We start from the raw sequence: 21,442 nt of genomic DNA on the forward strand, positions 1-21,442 counted from the left end.
AACGTATACCGAACTGTTAACAGTGGTCACTTTTGGGGAGGGGAGTGGGTACAGAGGTAGAGATATTAAGGAAGATTCTGTATATGGCTTGTATGTCTTAGGAGATTTTTAGTTATTATTATGTGTTATTAAATATGATAGGGAAATAATAATGAATATATAAATAATGGAACCTTGATGCAATGGAATGTTATTCATATGTCATTCTGTAAGTCAGTAATTTGCAAACATTCTTGAGATTTGAAACCCTTTTTCAAACAAGTTTGTCCAATTTTTGAAAAAGGAGAGTGATATTTTGTTTCTAAGTGAGGCTGGAGGACCTGGAGATCTTGATATCTGTATTTGTGTGCCTGCATGCATGCAAGTAAAGAGATCTGGAATGCTGTGTAGATCTTAGAGTGTTAACAATTACAAACTCTGAGAGATAAGATTATAACTGTTTAAATTTTTTCTTTTTTATTATATCATTTAATTTTCCTATAAAAAGTAAGTGTTATAGTTAGGAGATGATTTTTTGTAGAAAATATTCAACACTGGGTCTATAGGGTGAATTGGGCACTCTCATGCACTGATGATGAGAGTATAACTTGAGACATCTGCCTTGGAAAGAGATTTAGTATCATGTATCAAGAGTCTATGAAAATGACCATATCCTTTGACCTAGTAATTTCACTTCTAAGAATATGCCCTATGAAATAACCCAAGAAACGTATGTAAAAATATGCTCATCAGAGCATTATTTATAATGAGAAATTAGAAATGACTTTAATATCTTATATTCTATTTGATGAAATATTATGAAGGTCATATATTATATTCAAGAGGATTTAAAAATTACATTGGAAAAAGCTTGATAAGGAAAAGCCCCTTCTCAATCAGCCCCAACACAGCAGAAGTAAACGGTATTTTCTATCACCATAGATAAGTTTCACTTCTACTTGAACTTTACATTTACTCTGTGTGTGTCTCTTCTTTCATTCATTATTATGTCTGAGATTAGTCCATGTTGTTGCATATATCAGTCCTTTGTTCTTTGTTACTGCACAGTTTTTTATCATATGAATATACCATAATTTATCCATTCTTCTGTTGATATACATTTGAGTTATTTCCAGTTTGGAGCTATTAAATAAAGCTGTTGTTAGTATTCTTGTTCATATTTTTTGGTGGACATATGTACTCATTTCTCCTGGATAAATACTTAGGAGTAGGATTGCTGTGCCATATGGCAAATATATGTTTAACATTATAAGAAACTGCCAAACTGTTTTCTCACCTCTACCAATATACATTCTTACAAGCAGTGCATTGGGATTCCAGTCACACCATATCCTTGCCAGTGCTAGATATGTATAGTCTTTAATTTTAGCCATTCTGGTGGATATATAGTGATTTCACATTGTGGATTTTGTATATGTTTAAGTGGTTCTGGTTGTATTATTCATACCTTTTGAAGCAATAATTCCACTTTGGGGACATTTTCATATGGACCTAATCTGAAATCCAGAAAAACTTATATGTACATATATGTTCTTTTCTGTGTAAGTTATAATAGCCAAATGTGAGAAATAACCTAAATGTCAGGTATTAGAGAAGTAAATAATTTATGATATATGTATAATGATAAAATATTCAGCCATTCAAAATTGTCTTGTGTAATAAAAGCAAGATATGAAATTGTACACAGAGTACGGTATCAACTATAGAAAAAATATGTGTATTAAAATAGACTAGCTATACTTCAACAAAAAAAATGTATTTTAAAAATTAGTGGAGGGCTTCCCTGGTGGTGCAGTGGTTAAGAATCCGCCTGCCAATGCAGGGGACACGGGTTCAAGCCCTGGTCCAGGAAGATCCCACATGTTGCGGAGCAAGTAAGCCCGCGTGCCACAACTACTGAGCCTGCATTCTAGAGGCAGAGAGCCACAACTACTGAGCCCGCGTGCCACAACTACTGAAGCCCGTGCTCCTACAGCCTGTGCTCCGCACAAGAGAAGCCACCGCAATGAGAAGCCTGCGCACCGCAACAAAGAGTAGCCCCTGCTCGCCGCAACTAGAGAAAGCCTGCACGCAGCAATGAAGACCCAACACAGCCAAAAAAAAAAAATAATTAGTGGAAGGAAGCACACCAAAATATCTTTGGGTGATGGTACTGTGTACTTTTTTTCTCCTATCTTTATGTATTTTTTCTAATGATCATGTGACCATTTTAGAATAGCACAAAATGTAAGTAAACTTTATTTATTTATTTTTAAACTTAATTTTTTTAACTATTCCAGCTTTTATGTTCTATAATGCTCTCTCCCTACCTAATCTTTTCCACAGCATGAAAAATTGCTCCCTTGGGTTTCTTTAAACATTTGATTTCTGCTACTGTTTTGACTCTCAAATTATAAATTGCATGACAAAGACACTCTCATGTTATTTCTTCTTCTGAACATTTGATGTTCCAACATCCAGTCCAGGACAGAAGATAAAATAGAACGATTCAAGAAAGCAGTTGAGTACTATTCAGTCACAACCAAACTCTCTTCGCTGCCAGTGGGTCCCTCCTCCTTTCTAGGTAAGGCTTCCATTTGACCCTGAGCTGCTCTGTCTATAGAGGAAACTGAGTTAGTCCCTCAGGAACTCCTGGGACAGAGTGGAATCACTTATTTGTATTGCACCCTCCTAGAAGTCATTCCTATTTGATAGACATCCTTTTGATTTCCATGTAATAAGAGAGGTGACATGAAACAGGGCCCTTATTTCTTGAATTTACAGATGGGATCCAATGCTATTTCCTTAGCTTGGGCTTCTTCTGGTGCTAATCTCCACTGTGGCCTGGTATATGTAAAATTGCCCTGTCTGTGGGGTCAGGCCTGAGTTTGAATTCTACCTCTGCTATGTACTAGCTGTGTGATCTTTGCAAGTCACATCTGTATGAAATGTGGCTCAGGATACCTCCTTAATAGGGTTGTTATCAGAAGAAATAATTTATGTAAGGTTCTTGGCATGGCGCATAGTAGCTGTTCAATAAATTGTTAACTTATTTATTAATAATAATTTCTCAGGTGATTTGAGGTTAGCAGAATATAACAGGGTACAATTATTAGGATTGACTAAAGGATAGCCCTTTCTCTTTGCTTCAGGTTTTCGGAATAATCGACTTGGAAATCCTCCCATTCCACGAAATCAAATGGGCACTATCTCTGCTGGAAAGCCAATGGTAAATATCTTTTAAGAAGCTTGACACCATTTGATAGCATTAGACTTGGGTTGCTTCCCAATTTTTATAATCTGAGTTAAGGAGTTAGGGTGATTCAGTATTATCAGAGTGTCAGTATTATCAGAATGTCATGTTCTCAACTTGAGGCTGGCAGACTCTGTAAAGAACACATCCAAATCAGTAACCACTAGGGCATTGTGAAGGTAAATTAGATAATGTTGGAAGAATGGTTCTAGGAAACATAGATTGGACCATTGTCCTGCCTTTGGAGGATTCTGTCAATACATCACTGTTAGAATTATTTCTTGTTATTCTCAGTAGGTTCTTTGTATCCAAACAATTCCAGCTACTGGCATCATCCACTATGTCACAACTTCTGGGGAAACCATCTTGGAACCTTGTAAAATGTTAAATAAAGAGCTTTTCTTTCTGTTTTGTCCTTTAGTTTTCTCACCACGTGCCCCAGAAAATGAAATATCCACCACCATTCCCAGTGGGACCCAACTCCTCTCTTCTCTTCTCCCCCCATGCTTTGGGGGAATCCCATGCTTTTTCTGAGGATCCCATGCTGCAGGACAGCCCCTTTGCCAGTTGGGCTGTCTCTTATGATTCCTCTGCATCCCAGTTTCCCAATTACCTGACTTCCAAAGCCTCACCTCCTTTGGGACCAGACTCTTCCCACTCCTCTTCCTCTGATGCTGATGAGCCAAATGGAGCCAGCTCTGAGTAAGTATCTGTACAGGCACCCCAGGGAACAGAATTCTGAAGCATCTGTATTCTTTTGCAGTAACCTAGGTAGGGAACGTGGGAAAGTGTATGTTCCTGTCTTTTCTCTGTGACTCTTTGCTCTTAAGTGAAGTAGGAAAATTCTCTCTATGCTTGGCTACTTCATGCTCATCTGGACCCTGTACAGGTGGTAATTTTCAGATACCCAGGCCACTGAGGTAGAAGGCAGCATAGCATCTGGTTAAGGAAGCCCTGGTAGGGGTGTGCTATGTATCATGCCTGTCATCTCTCAATTTGTGAAGGGGAGTAGGTGGAATGGAAAAAAAAACTTGAAAGACTTTATAGAGTTGAGGTATTGGAACAGTTGAGTATGCAGTTATAACTAAGACAGGGTTTTGAGGATTAAAACAGTGAGATTTTATATAAGCTCATTTGTTCTTAGATTATTCCTCCAAACAGATTATTCCTGGGAGAGAGAGCTGCTTTGAGGGTTTTTTGGGGTTTTGTTTGTTTGTTTGCTTTTATATTTATTTATTCATTCATTTATTTTGGCTGCACTGGGTCTTAGTCGCGGCATGCGAGCTCCTTAGTTGTGGCATGCGGACTCTTAGTTGCAGCATGCAAACTCTTAGTTGCAGCATGCATGCGGGATCTAGTTCCCCAACCAGGGACTGAACCTGGGCCTCCGGTATTGGGAGCATGGAATCTTACTCACTGGACAACCAGGGAAGTTCCTGAGGTTTTAAATTGTAGTTATTTCCTTAGAACATGAGCAGACTCTAAACATGGCCTCTTATAAGGTATAAAGGATTCAGAATGGTTCCCATGACTTTTTTTAAATTTTTGGCTCTGTTGGGTCTTTGTTGCTCTGTGTGGTCTTTCTCTAGTTGTGGCGAGCGGGGGCTACTCTTTGTTGCAGTGAGCGGGCTTCTCAATGCGGTGGCTTCTCTTGTTGCAGAGCGCGGGCTCTAGGCACGCAGGCTTCAGTAGCTGTGGCGCGTGGGCTCAGTAGTTGTGGCTCGCGGACTCTAGAGCACAGGCTCAGTAGTTGTGGCACACGGGCTTAGTTGCTCCGCGGCATGTGGGATCTTCCCGGACCAGGGCTTGAACCCGCGTCCCCTGCATTGGCAGGCGGATCCTTAACCACTGCGCCACCAGGGAAACCTGGTTCCCATGACTTTTGATTGCTTTGGTTTATATCAGATGAAATAAGCCAGGAGGATAGTGATGGCCACTGAGAGGAAAGGTATCAGGTCCAGCGCTAACCCAATATCCTGGCTTCCAAAGGGTTTGTTAAAATTCCTTGGAATCGGAGTTGGAATGTCTTTATCAACCCCCCTTCTCTCTTCTACACTATCTTTTAAAACCTTTTAGTCACATCACAGAAACACTTCAGCAGCAGCCTGGATGGGAGGATCCAAATGGTGACAGAGGGTCTTGGGTACAGCCTATCGATGCTGGAGTTTCAGATGCCAGCCTGGGTGATGGTGAACCCCACATCCCATCTCTGCTGTCTATGTCTACGAGGAACCATATGGACATCACCATTCCACCCTTACCTCCAGTAGCTCCAGAAGTCTTGCGGGTTGCTGAACACAGACATCGAAGGGGTCTTATGTACCCATATATCTACCATGTCCTCACTAAGGTGAGAGAACACATCAACACCTACCTCCCTGCTCTTAACACTGTACTTCACACTTCCTAGGACTGTAAGTTACCAGAGAAAATTGTGATGATTGTATCTGAAAGGAGATCAAGTGTGCTGGGGGCCCTCATTGTATCAAGGGACTCTAGTGAGGTGAGACCAGCAAAAGATGGGACTGTGCAGTAAATGAGGCCTCACAGAGAAGTATAATTGTGAGATTTTGAAGAAGATAATGCACCATGTTTGTGGACTCTGGTCTAGGGATGGACACACTCTAAGAAGAGGCATTATGCCCTTGTTATTTACCTCTCAGTCTACTTCTCCAGAGCTATTCCCTTCCTCCAGTCTTACCATACAAATCTATCCCTCAGAAAAAATATCTAAGGTGAATTTTCTCCATTTAGTCAGCTGTAGTTAGTCATAGCAGAGACTTTTAAAAATGGAATTTAGCTCTTAAGCTGCCTATGGTCAGCTCGGCTTGTTACAACTTTTTTTAGTCTGAAATTCTGTCTGAATACAAGTAGAAAATTTAATAGCGAGGCTACAGTTCATTACTGGTTCTTCTCAGCTCAATTCCAAACCTTGAGGTAACTCATTTTCTCCTTTCTCCTGTACCATTTTCTCATTAGGGTGAGATTAAGATCCCTGTATGTATTGAGGATGAGTGTAACATGGAGCTGCCTCCAGCTGCTCTCCTGTTCCGGTCAGCTCGTCAATATGTATATGGGGTCCTTTTCAGTCTGGCAGAGACACAGAGGAAAATGGAACGCCTGGCCATACGGCGGCGGTTGCCTGTAGAAGGTATGTGTGGTTCTAGCTTTGAGAGTTCTCTCAATGCTTTGACTCAGGGCAAAAATGTCTATGCAAGTACATCATACTTTTGGCTATGGAATAGTCTTTAAGAAAGTGCATAATTCACCAGAACATATACTGGTATGGGAAATGCATTAACTTAAGCCCAAATTCTTTAATCTTTAGGCATTCAGAGTGACTATTATATATAAGAGCCATGCTGGACTTTGGGAATGTAGAAGTGTATCTGACACAGTCTCTCCTCCTCAGTGAGGTTTTTGTTTTGGGATTTGATCCTGTAGGTAATTGGAGCCATTGAGATGTATTAAGCTGAAGAGTGATATGGTCAAATTAGCATGTTCAAAAGAACCAACTAGATTTCTTCTTCTGGGAAGATGGAATAGATATAATTTTCCCTATTCCTCCTGCTAAATAAAACTAAAAGCTCAGGATATTATATATAAAACAAGCACAAGGTACTCTAGAAGGTGAACAGAAGGTGACAGATTAGCTAAGGGCCTTGGGATCCAAGGAATGCTGCAGTAGTGAGTTCCCTGGCTTTTCTTTGTGCCTTATATATCCCAGACTGTGTGCAGGACAAGCTGGCAGCCCAGAAACACCAACAGGTGCAGACCAAGAAAAGCCTGCTCTCTCTAGCCAAAGTATGCAGAAGGAACAACCTAGTAATACAGAAATCTTTTAGATAATAACTACTCTATTCCAGCCAAACATTAGAGAAAAACAGTAGCCCACTCTTACCCCTACCAGCAAAGGCCAAATGAAGAACCTAGACTTCTACCATTGCCAGACTGTAAGAAGGTATGCCACCTGCTCCTGCTGTGGAAGTGTCAGACAAGGGCACATGGGGAGTTAGGACTTCTACTCCCACTAGGCAGTAATGAGACAGCATCCTCCTTCACCCACCAGAGTGGTGTCAGAAAAGACCTGCTAAAACACAAAACTTAAATGAGATCCAGAGTCTCATAAAATAATACCCGAAATATTAAGGTTTGAATTGAAAGTCTCTCATCATACCAAGAACCAGGAAGATATCAAACTGAGATCTCAAACTGACTGAGGAAAGAAAATCAATAGATTTGTGTTATCCATAGAAAATCAAATCACTGTAACACAAATGACTGAATTACCTGATAAGGATTTCAAACCAGCCATGAGAGAGAAATGCTTTGACAAACAATTCTGAACATTCTTTTTTTGGGCTGTGCTGGTGTGGCTTGTGCAGTGAAAGCGCCAGGTCCTAACCACTGGACCGCCAGGGAATTCGCTGAACATTCTTGATACAAATTAAAAATAGAAAGTCTTACAAAGATATATAATATACAAAAGAACAAATGGAAATTAAGAACTAAAAGATACAATAACTGAAATAAAATACACAAAAGATGGGTTAAACTGCAGATTGGAGACAACAGAGAAAATAATCAGTGAACTTGGAGAAAGAACAATAGAAATTATCTAATCTGAATAATAAAGAGAAAATAGACTGAAAAATGAACAGGGATCAGTGGAACTATAACAAAAGATCTGATATTTGTGTCAATCAGTCTCAGAAGGAGAGGCGAAAGAGGGTAAGGCTGCAAAAGTACTCAAAGAAATAATATATAATATTTATATTTAATAACTTAAATAAATATTCCCAAATTTGGCAGAAACATATGCCCACAGATTCAAGAAGCTGAGTGAATTGTAAATAGTATAAAATCGTGCCAAGATACATTACAGTCAAACCTTTGAAATCTAAGGACAGAAAAAATATTTTTTTATTGAAGTATACTTGATTTATAATGTGTGTTAGTTTCAGGTGTACAGCAATATGGTTCAGTTATACATATACATATATATATTCTTTTCCATTATAGGTTATTACAAGATATTGAATATAGTTCCCTGTGCTATACAGTAGGTCCTTGTTGGTTATCTATTTTATATATAGTACTGTGTATCTGTTAATCCGAAACTCCTAATTTATCTCCCCCCCCTTTCCCCTTTGGTAACGATAAACTTGTTTTCTATGTCTGTGAGTCTGTTTGTGTTTTGTAAATAAGTTCATTGGCATCATTTTTTAGATTCCACATATAAGTGATATCATATGATATTTGTTTTTCTCTGTCTGACTTATTTCACTAAGCATAATATTCTCTAGGTCCATTCATGTTGCTGCAAATTGCAGAATTTCATTCTTTTTTATGGCTGAGTAATATTCCTCTGTGTGTGTGTGTGTGTGTGTGTGTATCTCACATCTACTTTATCCACTCATCTGTCAGTAGATACTTAGGTTGCTTCTGTATCTTGGCTATTGTAAATAGTGCTGCTATGAACATTGGGGTGCATGTATCTTTTTAAATTAGAGTTTTTGTCTTTTCCGGATATATGCTGAGGAGTGGGATTGCTGGATCATATGGCAACTCTATTTTTAGTTTTTTAAGGAACCTCAATACTGTTCTCCATGGTGGCTGCACCAATTTACATTCCCATCAACAGTGTAGGAGGGTTCTTTTTTCTCCATACCCTCTCCAGCATTTATTATTTGTAGACTTTTTGATGATGGCCCTTCCAACTGATGTGAGGTGATACCTCATTGTAGTTTTGATTTGCATTTCTCTAATAATTAGGGATGCTGAGCATGTTTTCATGTTTCTTTTGGCCATCTGTATGTCTTCCTGGAGAAATGTATAGTTAGATCTTCTGCCCATTTTGTGATTGGGTTGTTTGTTTTTTCAATATTGAGTCGTATAACCTGTTTGTATATTTTGGAAATTAAGCCCTTGTCAGTCTAAAGACAGAAAAATTATTGAAAGCAGCCAGAGAGAAATGATGCTTTACATATAGAGGAAAATAATACATATAAAGGCTGATCTTTCATCACTAGCCATGGAGTCCCTTCTGCCACAACATTTTCAAGGGCCAAAAAAAAAAAATTGTCAAGGGCCAAGATGGTGGAGTAGGAAGACCCTGAGCTCACCTCCTCCCATGGGCACAACAAAATTGAAACTATTATGGAGGAACTATCCATGATAATGACCTGAACACTAGCAGAAAGGATATTCTACAGCTGAAGGTATAAATAGGGAACCACAAGGAGACAGGTAGGAGGGGTGGAGTTGAAGTATATTCAAGACCTATTCCCTGGGTGGGTGAGCAACAAATGGAAGGATAATTATAATTGTAGAGGTTCTCCCCAAAGAGCAACAGGTCTGAGCCCCACTTTGGGCCCCCCAACCTTGGGTACTGACCAGAAAGATAAGACTCCAGAACATTTGGCTTTGAAGGCCAGTGGAACTTACTTTTGGGAGAGCCAGAGGGCTGTGAAAAATAGAGGCTCCACTTTTAAAGGGTATGCACAAAATCTCACACACTCCAAGACCCAGGACAGAAGCACTAATTTGAAAGGAGCCTGGGTCAAACCAAGAGCTGATTTGCAGAGCCTCTCAGACAGGAGGCAATTGAAACTCATCATGGGGACATCAAGCTGGCAGCAGCCATTTCTTGGAGCTCTTCCTATCACGGGTATATTTGTGCTAGTAAGCGCCATGTTGGAACCTTCCCTTTAGTTTATTACTGCCTGGACCTGGCCCCACCCACCAGCCAATCAGCACCAGTCCTGGGACATTCCAGGCCAGACAGCTAGCTGGGCAAGTACATGGACCCACCCACCAGTAGTCTGGCTGCTGTACTGAGCTCCCAGCCACACCAGGACCCAGCCCCATCCACCTGCAGGCCAACATCAACTCCAACACACTGGGACCTGGCTCCACCCACAAGTGGGCCAGCACTAGCCCCAGGACCCGGCCTCATCTGCTAGTGGGTGAACACCAGGCCCTGGACCCTCTGGATCCCAGCCCCACCCATTAGCCTTCCAACACTAGCTCCAGGACTAGAGACAAAGAAGGACATTACATAATGATCAAAGGGTCAATCCAGGAAGATATAAAAATTATAAATATGTATGTAGCCAACATAGGAGCAACTAAATACATAAGGAAAATGCTAGCAGCCATAAAGGGAGAAATTGACAGTAACACAGTAATATTAGGGGACTTTAACACCCCACTTACATCAATGGACAGATCATCTAGACAGAAAATCAATGAAACACTGGCCTTAAATGACACATTAGTCCAAATGGACTTAGTAGATATATAGAAATTCCATCCAAAAGTAGCAGAATACACATTCTTTTCTAGTGCACATGGAAAATTCTACAGGATAGATCACATGCTGGGCCACAAAACAAGTCATAGTAAATTTAAGAAGATTGAAGTCATATCAAGCATCATTTCCAACCACAACAATATGAAACTAGAAATCAACTACAAGGAAAAAAAACCTGCAAAAAAACCCAAACACATGGAGGCTAAACAATATGCTACTAAACAACCAATGAGTCACTGAAGAATTCAAGAGGAAATCAAATAAAACTAGGAGACAAATGCAAATAGAAACACAATGATCCAGAATCTATGGTGGGATGCAGCAAAAGCAGTTCTAAGAGGGAAATTTATAGTGATGCAAGCTAACCTCAAGAAACAAGAAAAATATCAATCAACGTAACCTTATGACTAAAGAAAGTAGAAAAAGAAGAGAAAAAATCCCAAAGGTAATAGAAGCAAAGAAATAATATAGATCAGAACAGAAATAAATGCCATGGAGACTAAAAAAAAAATAGAAAAGATCAATGAACTTACAACCTTATTCTTTGAAATGATAAAATTGGTAAATCTTTAGCCAGACTCATCAAGAAAAAAAGAGAGAGGGCCCAAATCAATAAAATCAGAAATGAAAAAGGAGAGGTTACAACCAACACCACAGAAATGCAAAAGATCATAAGAGATTCCTATGGACAATTATGCACCAATAAAATGGACAGCCTATACAAGGGGGGAAGGCTGGCAGGGGCGGGTTGGATTGGGAGTTTGGGATTGACATGTACACACTGCTATATTTAAAATGGATAACCAACAAGGACCTACTGTATAGCACAGGGAACTCTGCTCAATACTCTGTAATAACCTAAATGGGAAAAGAATTTGAAAAAGAATAGATACATGTATATGTAAAACTGAATCACTTTGCTGTACACTGGAAACTAACACAACATTGTTAATCAACTATACTCCAATATACAATAAATTTTTTAAAATAAATAAATAAAATGGACAACCTAGAAGAAGTGTATAAATTCCTAGACATGTACAATCTCTCAAGACTGAATCAGGAAGGAATAGAAGATATGAACAGGCCAATTACCAGTAATAAAATTGAATCAGTAATCAAAAACTCCCAATAAACAATCACATCAAAAAGATTAAAACACCCGGGAGTAAATCTAACCAAGGTGGTAAAAGACCTGTACTCAGAAAATTATAAGAGTCTGATGAAAGAGATTGAAGATGACACAAACAGAAAGATATACAATGCTCATGGAATGGAAGAATTAATAGAATTAATATAGTCAAAAAGACCATACTACCCGAGGTAATCTAAAGATTCAATGCAATCGCTATCAAAATACCAATGACATTTTCCACAGAATTAGAACAAACAATTCTAAAATTTATATGGAAACACAGAAGACCCCAAATAGCCAAAACAATCATAAAAAAGAACAGGGAGAACAGTATGGAGATTTTTCCTTAAAAAAACTAAAAATAGAACTACCATATGATCCAGCAATCCCACTCCTGAGCATATACCTGGAAAAGATGAAAACTCTAATTCAAAAAGATACATGCAGCCCAATGGTCATAGCAACGCTATTTACAATAGCCAAGACATGGAAGCAACCTAAATGTCCATCAACAGAGGAATGTATAAAGAAGATATGGTATATATATACATATATATATGTATACACATACACACAGTATGGAATATTACTCAGCCATAAAAACGAATGAAATGATGCCATTTGCAGCAATATAGATGGACCTAGAGATAAGTGAAGCAAGTCAGACAGAGAAAGACAAATATGTGATACTGCTTATTGTGGAATCTAAAAAAATGGTACAAATGAACTTATTTACAAAACAGAAACAGACTCACAGACTTTGAAAACAAACTTATGGTTACCAAAGGGGAAAGGCTGGGGGGGAGGGATAAATTAGGTTGTTGGGATTAACGTATACACAGTACTGTATATAAAACAGATAATCAACAAGGATCTACTGTGTAACACAGGGAACTCTACTCAGTACTCTGTAATAACCTATATGGGAAAAGAATCTGAAAAAGAACATATTTTTATATATATTATGTATGTTATATATAGTTATATATTATACATTATATTATATATAGTATATTATAATAGTTATATATATATAATGTATATATGTATAAAATGAATCACTTTGCTGTACATCTGAAACTAACACAACGTTGTAAATTTTTTTAAAAAGAAGAACAAAACAGGAGGCATCACAGTCCCTAATTTCAAACTATACTATAAAGCTTCAATAATCAAAATAGTATGATACTGGCACAAGAAACAGATATGTGGATTAATGGAACCAAATGGAGAGCCCATAAATGAGCCCATAGTTATAACAGCAATTTATCTATGAGAAAGGAGGCAAGAATATTCAATGAGGAAGAAGACAGCCTCTTCAATAAATGGTGTTGGGAAAACTAGATAGCTACATGGCAGTGGATTAAAGAGTTAAATGTAATACCTGAAACCATAAAACTCCTAGAAGAAAACCTAGGCCCTATGCTCTTTGACATCAGTCTTAGCAATATTTTTTTGGATATGTCTCCTCATGCAAGGAAAGCTAAAGCAAAAATAAACAAATGGGACTACATCAAATTAAAAACTCTGTGCACAGCATATAAAACTATCAACAAAACAAAAAGGCTGTCTACTGAATTGAGAAAGATATTTGCAAATGATATATCCAAGGATGGGTTAATATCCAAAATATACAAAGAATTCATACAACTCCACATCAAAAAAACAAACAACCCAATTAAATAATGGGCATAGGCTCTGAATAAACATTTTTCTAAAGAAGACATACAGATGCTATCTTTTCACAGGCATGTGAAAAAATGTTCAACTTCTCAAATCATCTGGGAAATACAAATCAAAACCACAATGAGATATCACCTCACACCTTTCCGAATGGCTATTATCAAAAAGACAACAAATAACAAATATTGGCAAGGATGTGGAGGAAAGGGAACCCTTTCTAAAAATTTAATTTAATTTTTATTTTATATTGGGGTATAGTTGATTTACAATGTTGTGTTAGTTTCAGGTGTACAGCAGAGTGGTTCAGTTATACATATACTTATCTCCATTCTTTTTCAGATCCTTTTCCCATATAGGTTATTACAGAATATTGAGTAGAGTTCCCTGTGCTATTCAATAGGTCCCTGTTGATTGTCAATTTTATATATAGTAGTGTGTATATTTTAATCCCAACCTCCTAGTTTATTCCTCCCCCACAGCCCTTCCCTTTCCGCTTTGTTAACCATAAGTTTGTTTTCAAAGTCTGTGAGTCTGTTTGTCTGTTTCTGTTTTGTAAATCAGTTCATTTGTGTCATCCTATTTTTTGTTTTTGTTTTTGTTTTTTTTGGCCACACTGCACAGCTTGTGGGATCTTAGTTGCCTGACCAGGGATTGAACCTGGGCCCCAGCAGTGAAAGCACTGAGTCCTAACCATTGGACCACTAGGGAATTCCCTTGTGTCATCTTTTTAAATTCCACATATAAGTGATATCATATGATATTTGTCTTTCTCTGACTCACTTCACTTACTATGATAATCTGTAGGTCCATCCATGTTGCTGCAAATGGCATTATTTCGTTCTTCTTTATGGCTGAGTAAAATTTTGTTGCATATATGTACCACATCTTTATACATTCCTCTGTTGATGGACATTTAGGTTGCTTCCATGTCTTGGCTATTGTAAATAATGCTGCAGTGAACATTGGGTTGCCTGTATCTTTTTGAATTATGGTTTTCTCCGGATATATGCCCAGGAGTGGGGTTGCTGGATCATATGGTAGTTCTATTTTTAGTTTTTAAAGGAACCTCCGTACTGTTCTCCATAATGGTTGTACCAATTTACATTCCAACCAATAGTGTAGGAAGATTGGAGGAAAGGGAACCCTTGTTGGTGAGAATGTAAATTGGTACAGCCACTATGGAAAACAGTGTGGAGATTCCTCAAGAAAATAAAAATAGAACCACCATATGATCCAGCAATTCCATATCTAGGTATTTATCTGAAGAAAACAAAAACATTAATTTGAAAAGATATATGCACCCCTATGTTCACTGCAGCATTTTTTACAATAGCGAAGATATGGAAGCAACCCAAGCTTTCATCGACAGATGAGTGGATAAATAAGAAATGGTATATGTATGCAGTGGAATATGATTTGACCATAAAATAGGAATTAAATCTTGCCACTTGTGACAACATGGGTGAACCTAGAAGGTATTATGCTAAGTGAAATAAGTCAGGCAGAGAAAGACAAATACTGTATGATTTCAGTTATATGTGGAATCTAAAAAATAAGTGATTGAATATAACAAACCAGAAACAGACTCACAGATATAGAGAACAAGCAGGTGGTTGCCAGAGGGAGGGGTATGGGGAGATGAGTGAAATAGGTGAGGGAAATTAAGAGGTACAAACTTCCAGTTATAAAATAAATAAGTCATGGGAACATAGTATATAGCATATGGAGTATAGTCAATAATGTTGGAATAACTTTGTATTGTGATAGATAGTAACTAGACTTATTGGAGCGATCATTTTGTAATATATAAAAATATCAACACTATGTTGTACAACTGAAACTAATATAATATTTTAAGTCAATTTTACTTCAATAAAAATGAAATACAATTAATTTCTGTATGTTTATTTTGTATCCTGTAGTCTTCAGCTCACTTATTATTTCTAGGAGTTTTGCTGTAGATTTCTTGTGATTTTCTACATGGACTATATGTCATCTGCAGTTAGGGTCAGTTTTATTTCTTCCTTTCTGATCTGTATGCCTTCTATTTCATTTTCTTGCCTTTCTACACTGGCTAGAACTTCCAGTAATATGTTGAAGAGCAGTGGTAAGGGCAGACATCCTAGCCCTGTTTCTGATTTTAAAAGAAAAACATACAGTCTTAAGCCATTAAGTACAATGTTAGCAGGAGGTTTTTTTGTAGATGTTCTTTATCAAGTTGAAGAAATTCCCTTCTATTCCTAGTTTCCAGAGAGTTTTTTAAAAATATTTATTTATTTATTTACTTATTTGGCTGCGCTGGGTCTTAGTTGCAGCGTGTGGGATCTTCATTGTGGTATGTGGGATCTTTAGTTGAGATAAGGGATCTTTTAGTTGCGGCATGTGAACACTTAGTTGCAGCATGTGGGATCTAGTTCCCTGATCAGGGATTGAATCCAGGCCCCCTGCATTGGGAGCACGGAGCCTTAGCCACTGGACCACCAGGGAAGTTCCCAGAGATTTTTTTTTTTAATCATGAGCGATTGTCAAATTTTGTCAAATGTTTTTCTGCATCCACTGAGATGATTATATTATTTTTCTTCTTTAGCCCATTTGTATGGTGGATTACATTGATTTTTCAAGTACTGAACCAGCCTTGCAACTGTGGAATAAACCCTACTTGGCCACGGTGTATAATTCGTTTTATATATTGCTGAATTCTATTGACTAATATTTTGTTAAGAGTTTGTACATCTATATTGATGAAGAATATCAGTCTGAAGTTTTTTTTGTTTTTGTTTTTTGTTTTTTGTTTTTTTTGCGGTACGCGGGCCTCTCACTGTTGTGGCCTCTCCCGCTGCAGAGCACAAGCTCCAGACGCGCAGGCTCAGTGGCCATGGCTCACGGACCTAACCACTCCACAGCATGTGGGATCTTCCCGGACCGGGGCACGAACCCGTGTCCCCTGCATCGGCAGGCGGACTCTCAACCACTGCGCCACCAGGGAAGCCCTGAAGTATTTTTATGTACTGTCTTTATCTGGCTTTTGCATCAGCATAATACTGGCTTTATAAAAATAGTTCAGAAGTGTTCACTCCTATTTTATAAAAGGATTGTCTACACAATCCTTGATTGTGACAACTGATGTTAATTTTTTGTTAAACAGTTAGTAGAATTCTCCAGTGAAACCAGTTGAGCCAACTTGTGTGTGTGTGTGTGTGTGTGTGTGTGAAGTTTTAAATTAAATTTCATTAAAATTTATAGGGCTAATCAAATTATCTACTTGATATTAGGTGTGTTCTGGTAGCTTGCATGTTTTGAGAAATTGGTCTATTTTGTGTAAGTTGTCAAATTTATGTGTGCAGAGTTGTTTACAATATTCCCATACAGTTCTTTTGATATCTGCAGGTTTTGTGGTGATATCCTGTCTCATTCTTGATATTACCAATTTGTGTCTTCTGTCTCTTTTTCTTTGCAGTCTTGCTGTAATATTGCCAATTTTGTTGTTCTTTTCAAAGAACCGGGTTTTTGTTTCATTGATTTTTTTTCTCTGTTGTTTTTCTGTTTTCAATTTCATTGATTTCTGATTTTATCCTTATTATTTCTTTCCTTGGTTTGCTGAAGGTTTGGCTTTCTGCTCCTCTTCTTGTTAGATGATCAATTAAAGACTTTTCCTCTTTTCTAAATGTGAGCATTTTGTGCTATAAATTTCCCTCTCAGCAGTTATTTAGTTCCATCTCACAAATTTTAATATTCTGTATTTTTATTTTCATTTAGTTCCATTATTTCTTTCTTTTCTTTGAGACTTCCTCTTTGACCCATTAATTATATACAAGTGTTTTGTTATTTTCCAAGTACTCATGGAGTTTTCTGTTATCTTTCTGTTAATTTCTTGTTTGATTCCATAGTGGCCTGAGAATATACTCTGTAGGATTTCAGTTCTTTTAAATGTATTGAAGTTTGTTTTATGGCCCAGGATATGATCTATCATGGCATATGTTCTGTGGGCATGTGAAAGGAACATGTATTGTACTCTTGTTGTATGTTCTGTAAGAGTTAATTAGATTCTGTTCATTGATGGTGTTGTTGAGTTCTGTATTCTTGCTGATTTTCTGTATAGTTGATCTACCCATTATTGAGAGGTGGGTTGAAGTCTCTAATTATAATTGTGGATTTGTCTATTTCTTATTTCATTTCTGTCAGTTGTTGCATAATATATTTTGTGGCTCTCTTATTTGGTGACACACATTTAGGATTGCTATGTCTTCTTGGTGGATTGACCCTTATAGCATTTTGTAATGTCCCTCTGTTCCTGGCAGTTTTATTGCTCTGAAGTGTACTTAATGTGGTATTAATATAGCCTTTCCTTCTGCCTTTTTTTTTTTTTTTTTTTCTTTTTTCGGTACGCGGGTCTCTCACTGATGTGGCCTCTCCCGTTGCGGGGCACAGGCTCCGGACACGCAGGCTCAGCGGCCATGGCTCACGGGCCCAGCAGCTCCGCAGCACGTGGGATCTTCCCAGACCGGGGCACGAACCTGTGTCCCCTGCATCGGCAGGCGGACTCTCAACCACTGCGCCACCAGGGAATCCCCTGCCTTTTGATTAATGTTCTCATGGTATATTATTTTCCATTCTTTTCCTTTCAACCTACCAATATCATTTATATTTGAAGTGAATGTCTTATAGACAGCATATGTTTGGGTCCTTTTTTAAAAATTATTTATTTATTTATTTTTGTCTGTGTTGGGTCTTCGTTTCTGTGTGAGGGCTCTCTCTAGTTGCGGCAAGCGGGGGCCACTCTTCATCGTGGTGTGTGGGCCTCTCACTATCGCGGCCTCTCGTTGCAGAGCACAAGCTCCAGACGCGCAGGCTCATTAGTTGTGGCTCACGGACCTAGTTGCTCCGTGGCACGTGGGATCTTCCCAGATCAGGGCTCAAACCCGTGTCCCCTGCATTGGCAGGCAGATTCTCAACAACTGCACCACCAGGGAAGCCCTGGGTCATGTTTTTTTTTATCCAGTCTGTCAATCTCTGTATTTAATTGGTGTTGTTAGACCACTTACATTTAATGTAATTATTGACATGTTAGGACTTAAGTCTGTCATTTTATTTTTGCTTCTGTTTGTTTTCTCTGGTTTTCATATCTCTGTTTTCTTATTATTCCCTTCTATGGACTACATGAACTTATTTTAGAATTCCATTTTTATTTATCTATATGTTTTTAGTATATCTGTTTGTATAGCTATTTCAGTATATTTACTAGGTATTACATTGTATATATATAACTTATTGCAGTTTACTGGTGTTGACATTTTACCAGTTCAAGTGAAGTGAACCTGACCTCTGTTGCATCTCTTTACCTTCCTCCATTAATAATTCTCTTAAATATTTTCTCTACAGACATTCAGAGCCGCATTAAACAGTATTATAGTTTTTGCTTACCATGAAGTGTAATTTAGAAGGAAAATCTATTGTATTTATCCATATTTTTGTTCTTTCCATTGTTTTTTCTTCCTTTCTGATATTCCAAGATTCCTTCTTTTATCATTTCTTTTCTGTGTAGAGAAGTACCTTTAGTCATTTTTTTAGGGTAGGTCTGCTTTTAAAAAAGTATCCTAGCTTTTCTTCATCTGGAATGTCTTTATTTCCCCTTTAATCCTGGAGGATATTTTTGTTTTATATAGAATGAGTTTGGAGTCGTTCCTTGCTCTTCAATTTTTTGGAATCATTTGAGAGGGATAGGTGTTAGCTCCCCTTTAAATTTTTGGTGCAATTCACTCTCAAGTTGTCTGGTCCTGGACTTTTGTTTGTTGGGAATTTTTTTTTACTACTGATTCAACAGAAATTAATTGTATACAGGTTTGAAAGAATTTCTATCTAATGCCAGCAGGATCCTGTGTGTATGTAGACAAGATTATTCTAATATTTATATGGAAAAACAAAGGAACTAAAATAGCTAAAACATTTTTAAGAAGGAATAATAAATTTGCAGCAGTCACTCTACCTGATTACAAGACTTATTATGTCGCTACAGTAATTAAGAATGTGTGGTACTGGCAGTGATATATAGACATATAGACAAATGGAACAGAATAGGGAACCCAGAAATAGCCTCACACAAGTACAGCCAACTGATTTTTGACAAAGGCGCAGAAGCACTTTGGTGGAAGAAAGGTTGTCTTTTTAACAAGTGGTACTGGATCAATTGGAAATCCATAGGTGAACAAGTACTACATATCTAGACTAGTATCTGAAATACTCTGAAAGCAAGTATCTGAAAGAACTCAAAACTGAACAATATGTATACCTATAGCTGATTCACTTTGCTATACAGCAGAAACTAAGACAACATTGTAAAGCAATTATACTCCAATAAAGATGTTTAAAAAACCCACCATTTAACTAGTCTGATGACACTTATTTGTACAAAATAATTATGAACTTTTGCTTAATGCTCATTTTAAAATAATCAGTAAAGTCTTAGGAGCCTTAGATTATCTATATATGTATCTATATCTGTATTTATCTATCCTCCTTAATGTCATTTCAGATATAATATAAGCTTCCACTCAAGAATAATAAAGAGGAAATTCACTTAAAAAAAAACTGAACAGGGCTTCCCTGGTGGCACAGTGGTTGAGAGTCCGCCTGTCGATGCAGGGGACACGGGTTCATGCCCCGGTCTGGGAGGATCCCACATGCCGCAGAGCGGCTGGGCCTGGAGCCATGAGCGCTGAGCCTGCGCGTCCGGAGCCTGTGCTCCGCAACAGGAGAGGCCACAACAGTGAGAGGCCCGTGTACCACAAAAAAAAAAAAAAAAAACCTGAACAATATAAAAATAATCCAATTAGAAAATCAACAAAAGACATGAACAAACATTTCACTGAAGAAGATATACATATGGAATATAAAGACATGAAAAGATGTTCAACATCATTAGCCATTAGAAAAATGCAAATTAAAACCACAGTGAAGTGTCACGACATACCTATCAGAATGGCTAAAATGGATAATGGTGATAATACAGCATGCTGGATTGGATGTGGAAAAACTGGATCACTCATAATTTGCTGGTGGGAATGTAACATGGTACTGCCACTCTGGAAGATAATTTGGCAGTTACTTAAAACTAAAAGTAGACTAAAAATAAGTGTGTAGCACTCACACTTTTGGCCATTTATCCCAGAGAATGAAGACTTATTTTCATGCAGGAACTTACACACAAATATTCATACCACCTTTATTCATAAAAGCCCCATACTGGATACAACCTAGATATCATGGAATATTACTCAGCAAAAAAGGAATGAGCTATTGATATATGCATCAACATGGATAGCCCTCAAGGGCATTATGCTGAATGAAAATGCCAATCTCAAAAGGTTGGATACTGATTCAGTTTATGTAACATTCTCAAATTGAAAAAATTGTACAGATAGAGAACAGATTGGTAGTTGCCAGGGATTAAGGATGGTGCTGGAGGGCATTGGGTGTGACCATAAAAGGGATAGCACAGGGGAGAACTTTGTGGTGATGGAATAGTTCTGTATCTTGATTGTGGTGGTAGTTATATGAATCTACACATGACACAGAACTATACACATAGTTGTGCCAATGTCAGTTTCCTAGCTTTGATATTGTATTATAATCATTGTATTTTATTTTACTTTATTTTATTTCTTTTTTGGCCACACTATGTGGCAGAATCTTAGTTCCCTGATCAGGGATCAAGCCCGTGCCACCTGCAGTGGAAGTGTGGAGTCTCAACCACTGTACTGCCAGGGAAGTCCTTATAATCATTTTATATATAACCATTGTGGGAAACTAGATAAAGGGTACACAGGACTTCTGTCTACTATCTTCACAACTCCCTGTGAATCTATAATTATTTGAAACTAAAAGGTTTTTTTAAAAGATCATTCTAGTGGTTGTAGAGTATGGGTGTGAGGGGGACTGGACAGGATGAAAGCAGGGACAACAGTCTGGAGACTCTTGCAAGGTGAAAGATAATGAGGTCTGAACCTCAACAATATTTCTTGTGGTGAAGAAAAGGGACAGATAAAAGGGATGATAAGACAGTAGAATCAGCAGGACCTTT

General features: G+C 37.9%; 1 protein-coding gene across 6 annotated transcripts in view; it reads left to right on the forward strand.

Annotated features, from left to right (window-relative positions):
- Window positions 1-21,442, forward strand: part of FAM120C (family with sequence similarity 120 member C) — a 145,745-nt gene that overhangs the window by 49,538 nt on the left and 74,765 nt on the right. For all 6 annotated transcript variants that reach the window (XM_081222632.1, XM_081222635.1, XM_081222634.1 and 3 more), the window contains exons 5-9: window positions 2,461-2,563; window positions 3,132-3,208; window positions 3,654-3,934; window positions 5,309-5,582; window positions 6,212-6,383. In XM_081222632.1, the coding sequence (XP_081078758.1) occupies window positions 2,461-2,563; window positions 3,132-3,208; window positions 3,654-3,934; window positions 5,309-5,582; window positions 6,212-6,383 (907 nt within the window). The remainder of the gene's footprint in view (window positions 1-2,460; window positions 2,564-3,131; window positions 3,209-3,653; window positions 3,935-5,308; window positions 5,583-6,211; window positions 6,384-21,442) is intronic.

Source organism: Mesoplodon bidens (assembly GCF_964165515.1).
Source record: "Mesoplodon bidens genome assembly, chromosome: X".
NCBI lineage: Eukaryota > Metazoa > Chordata > Mammalia > Artiodactyla > Ziphiidae > Mesoplodon > Mesoplodon bidens.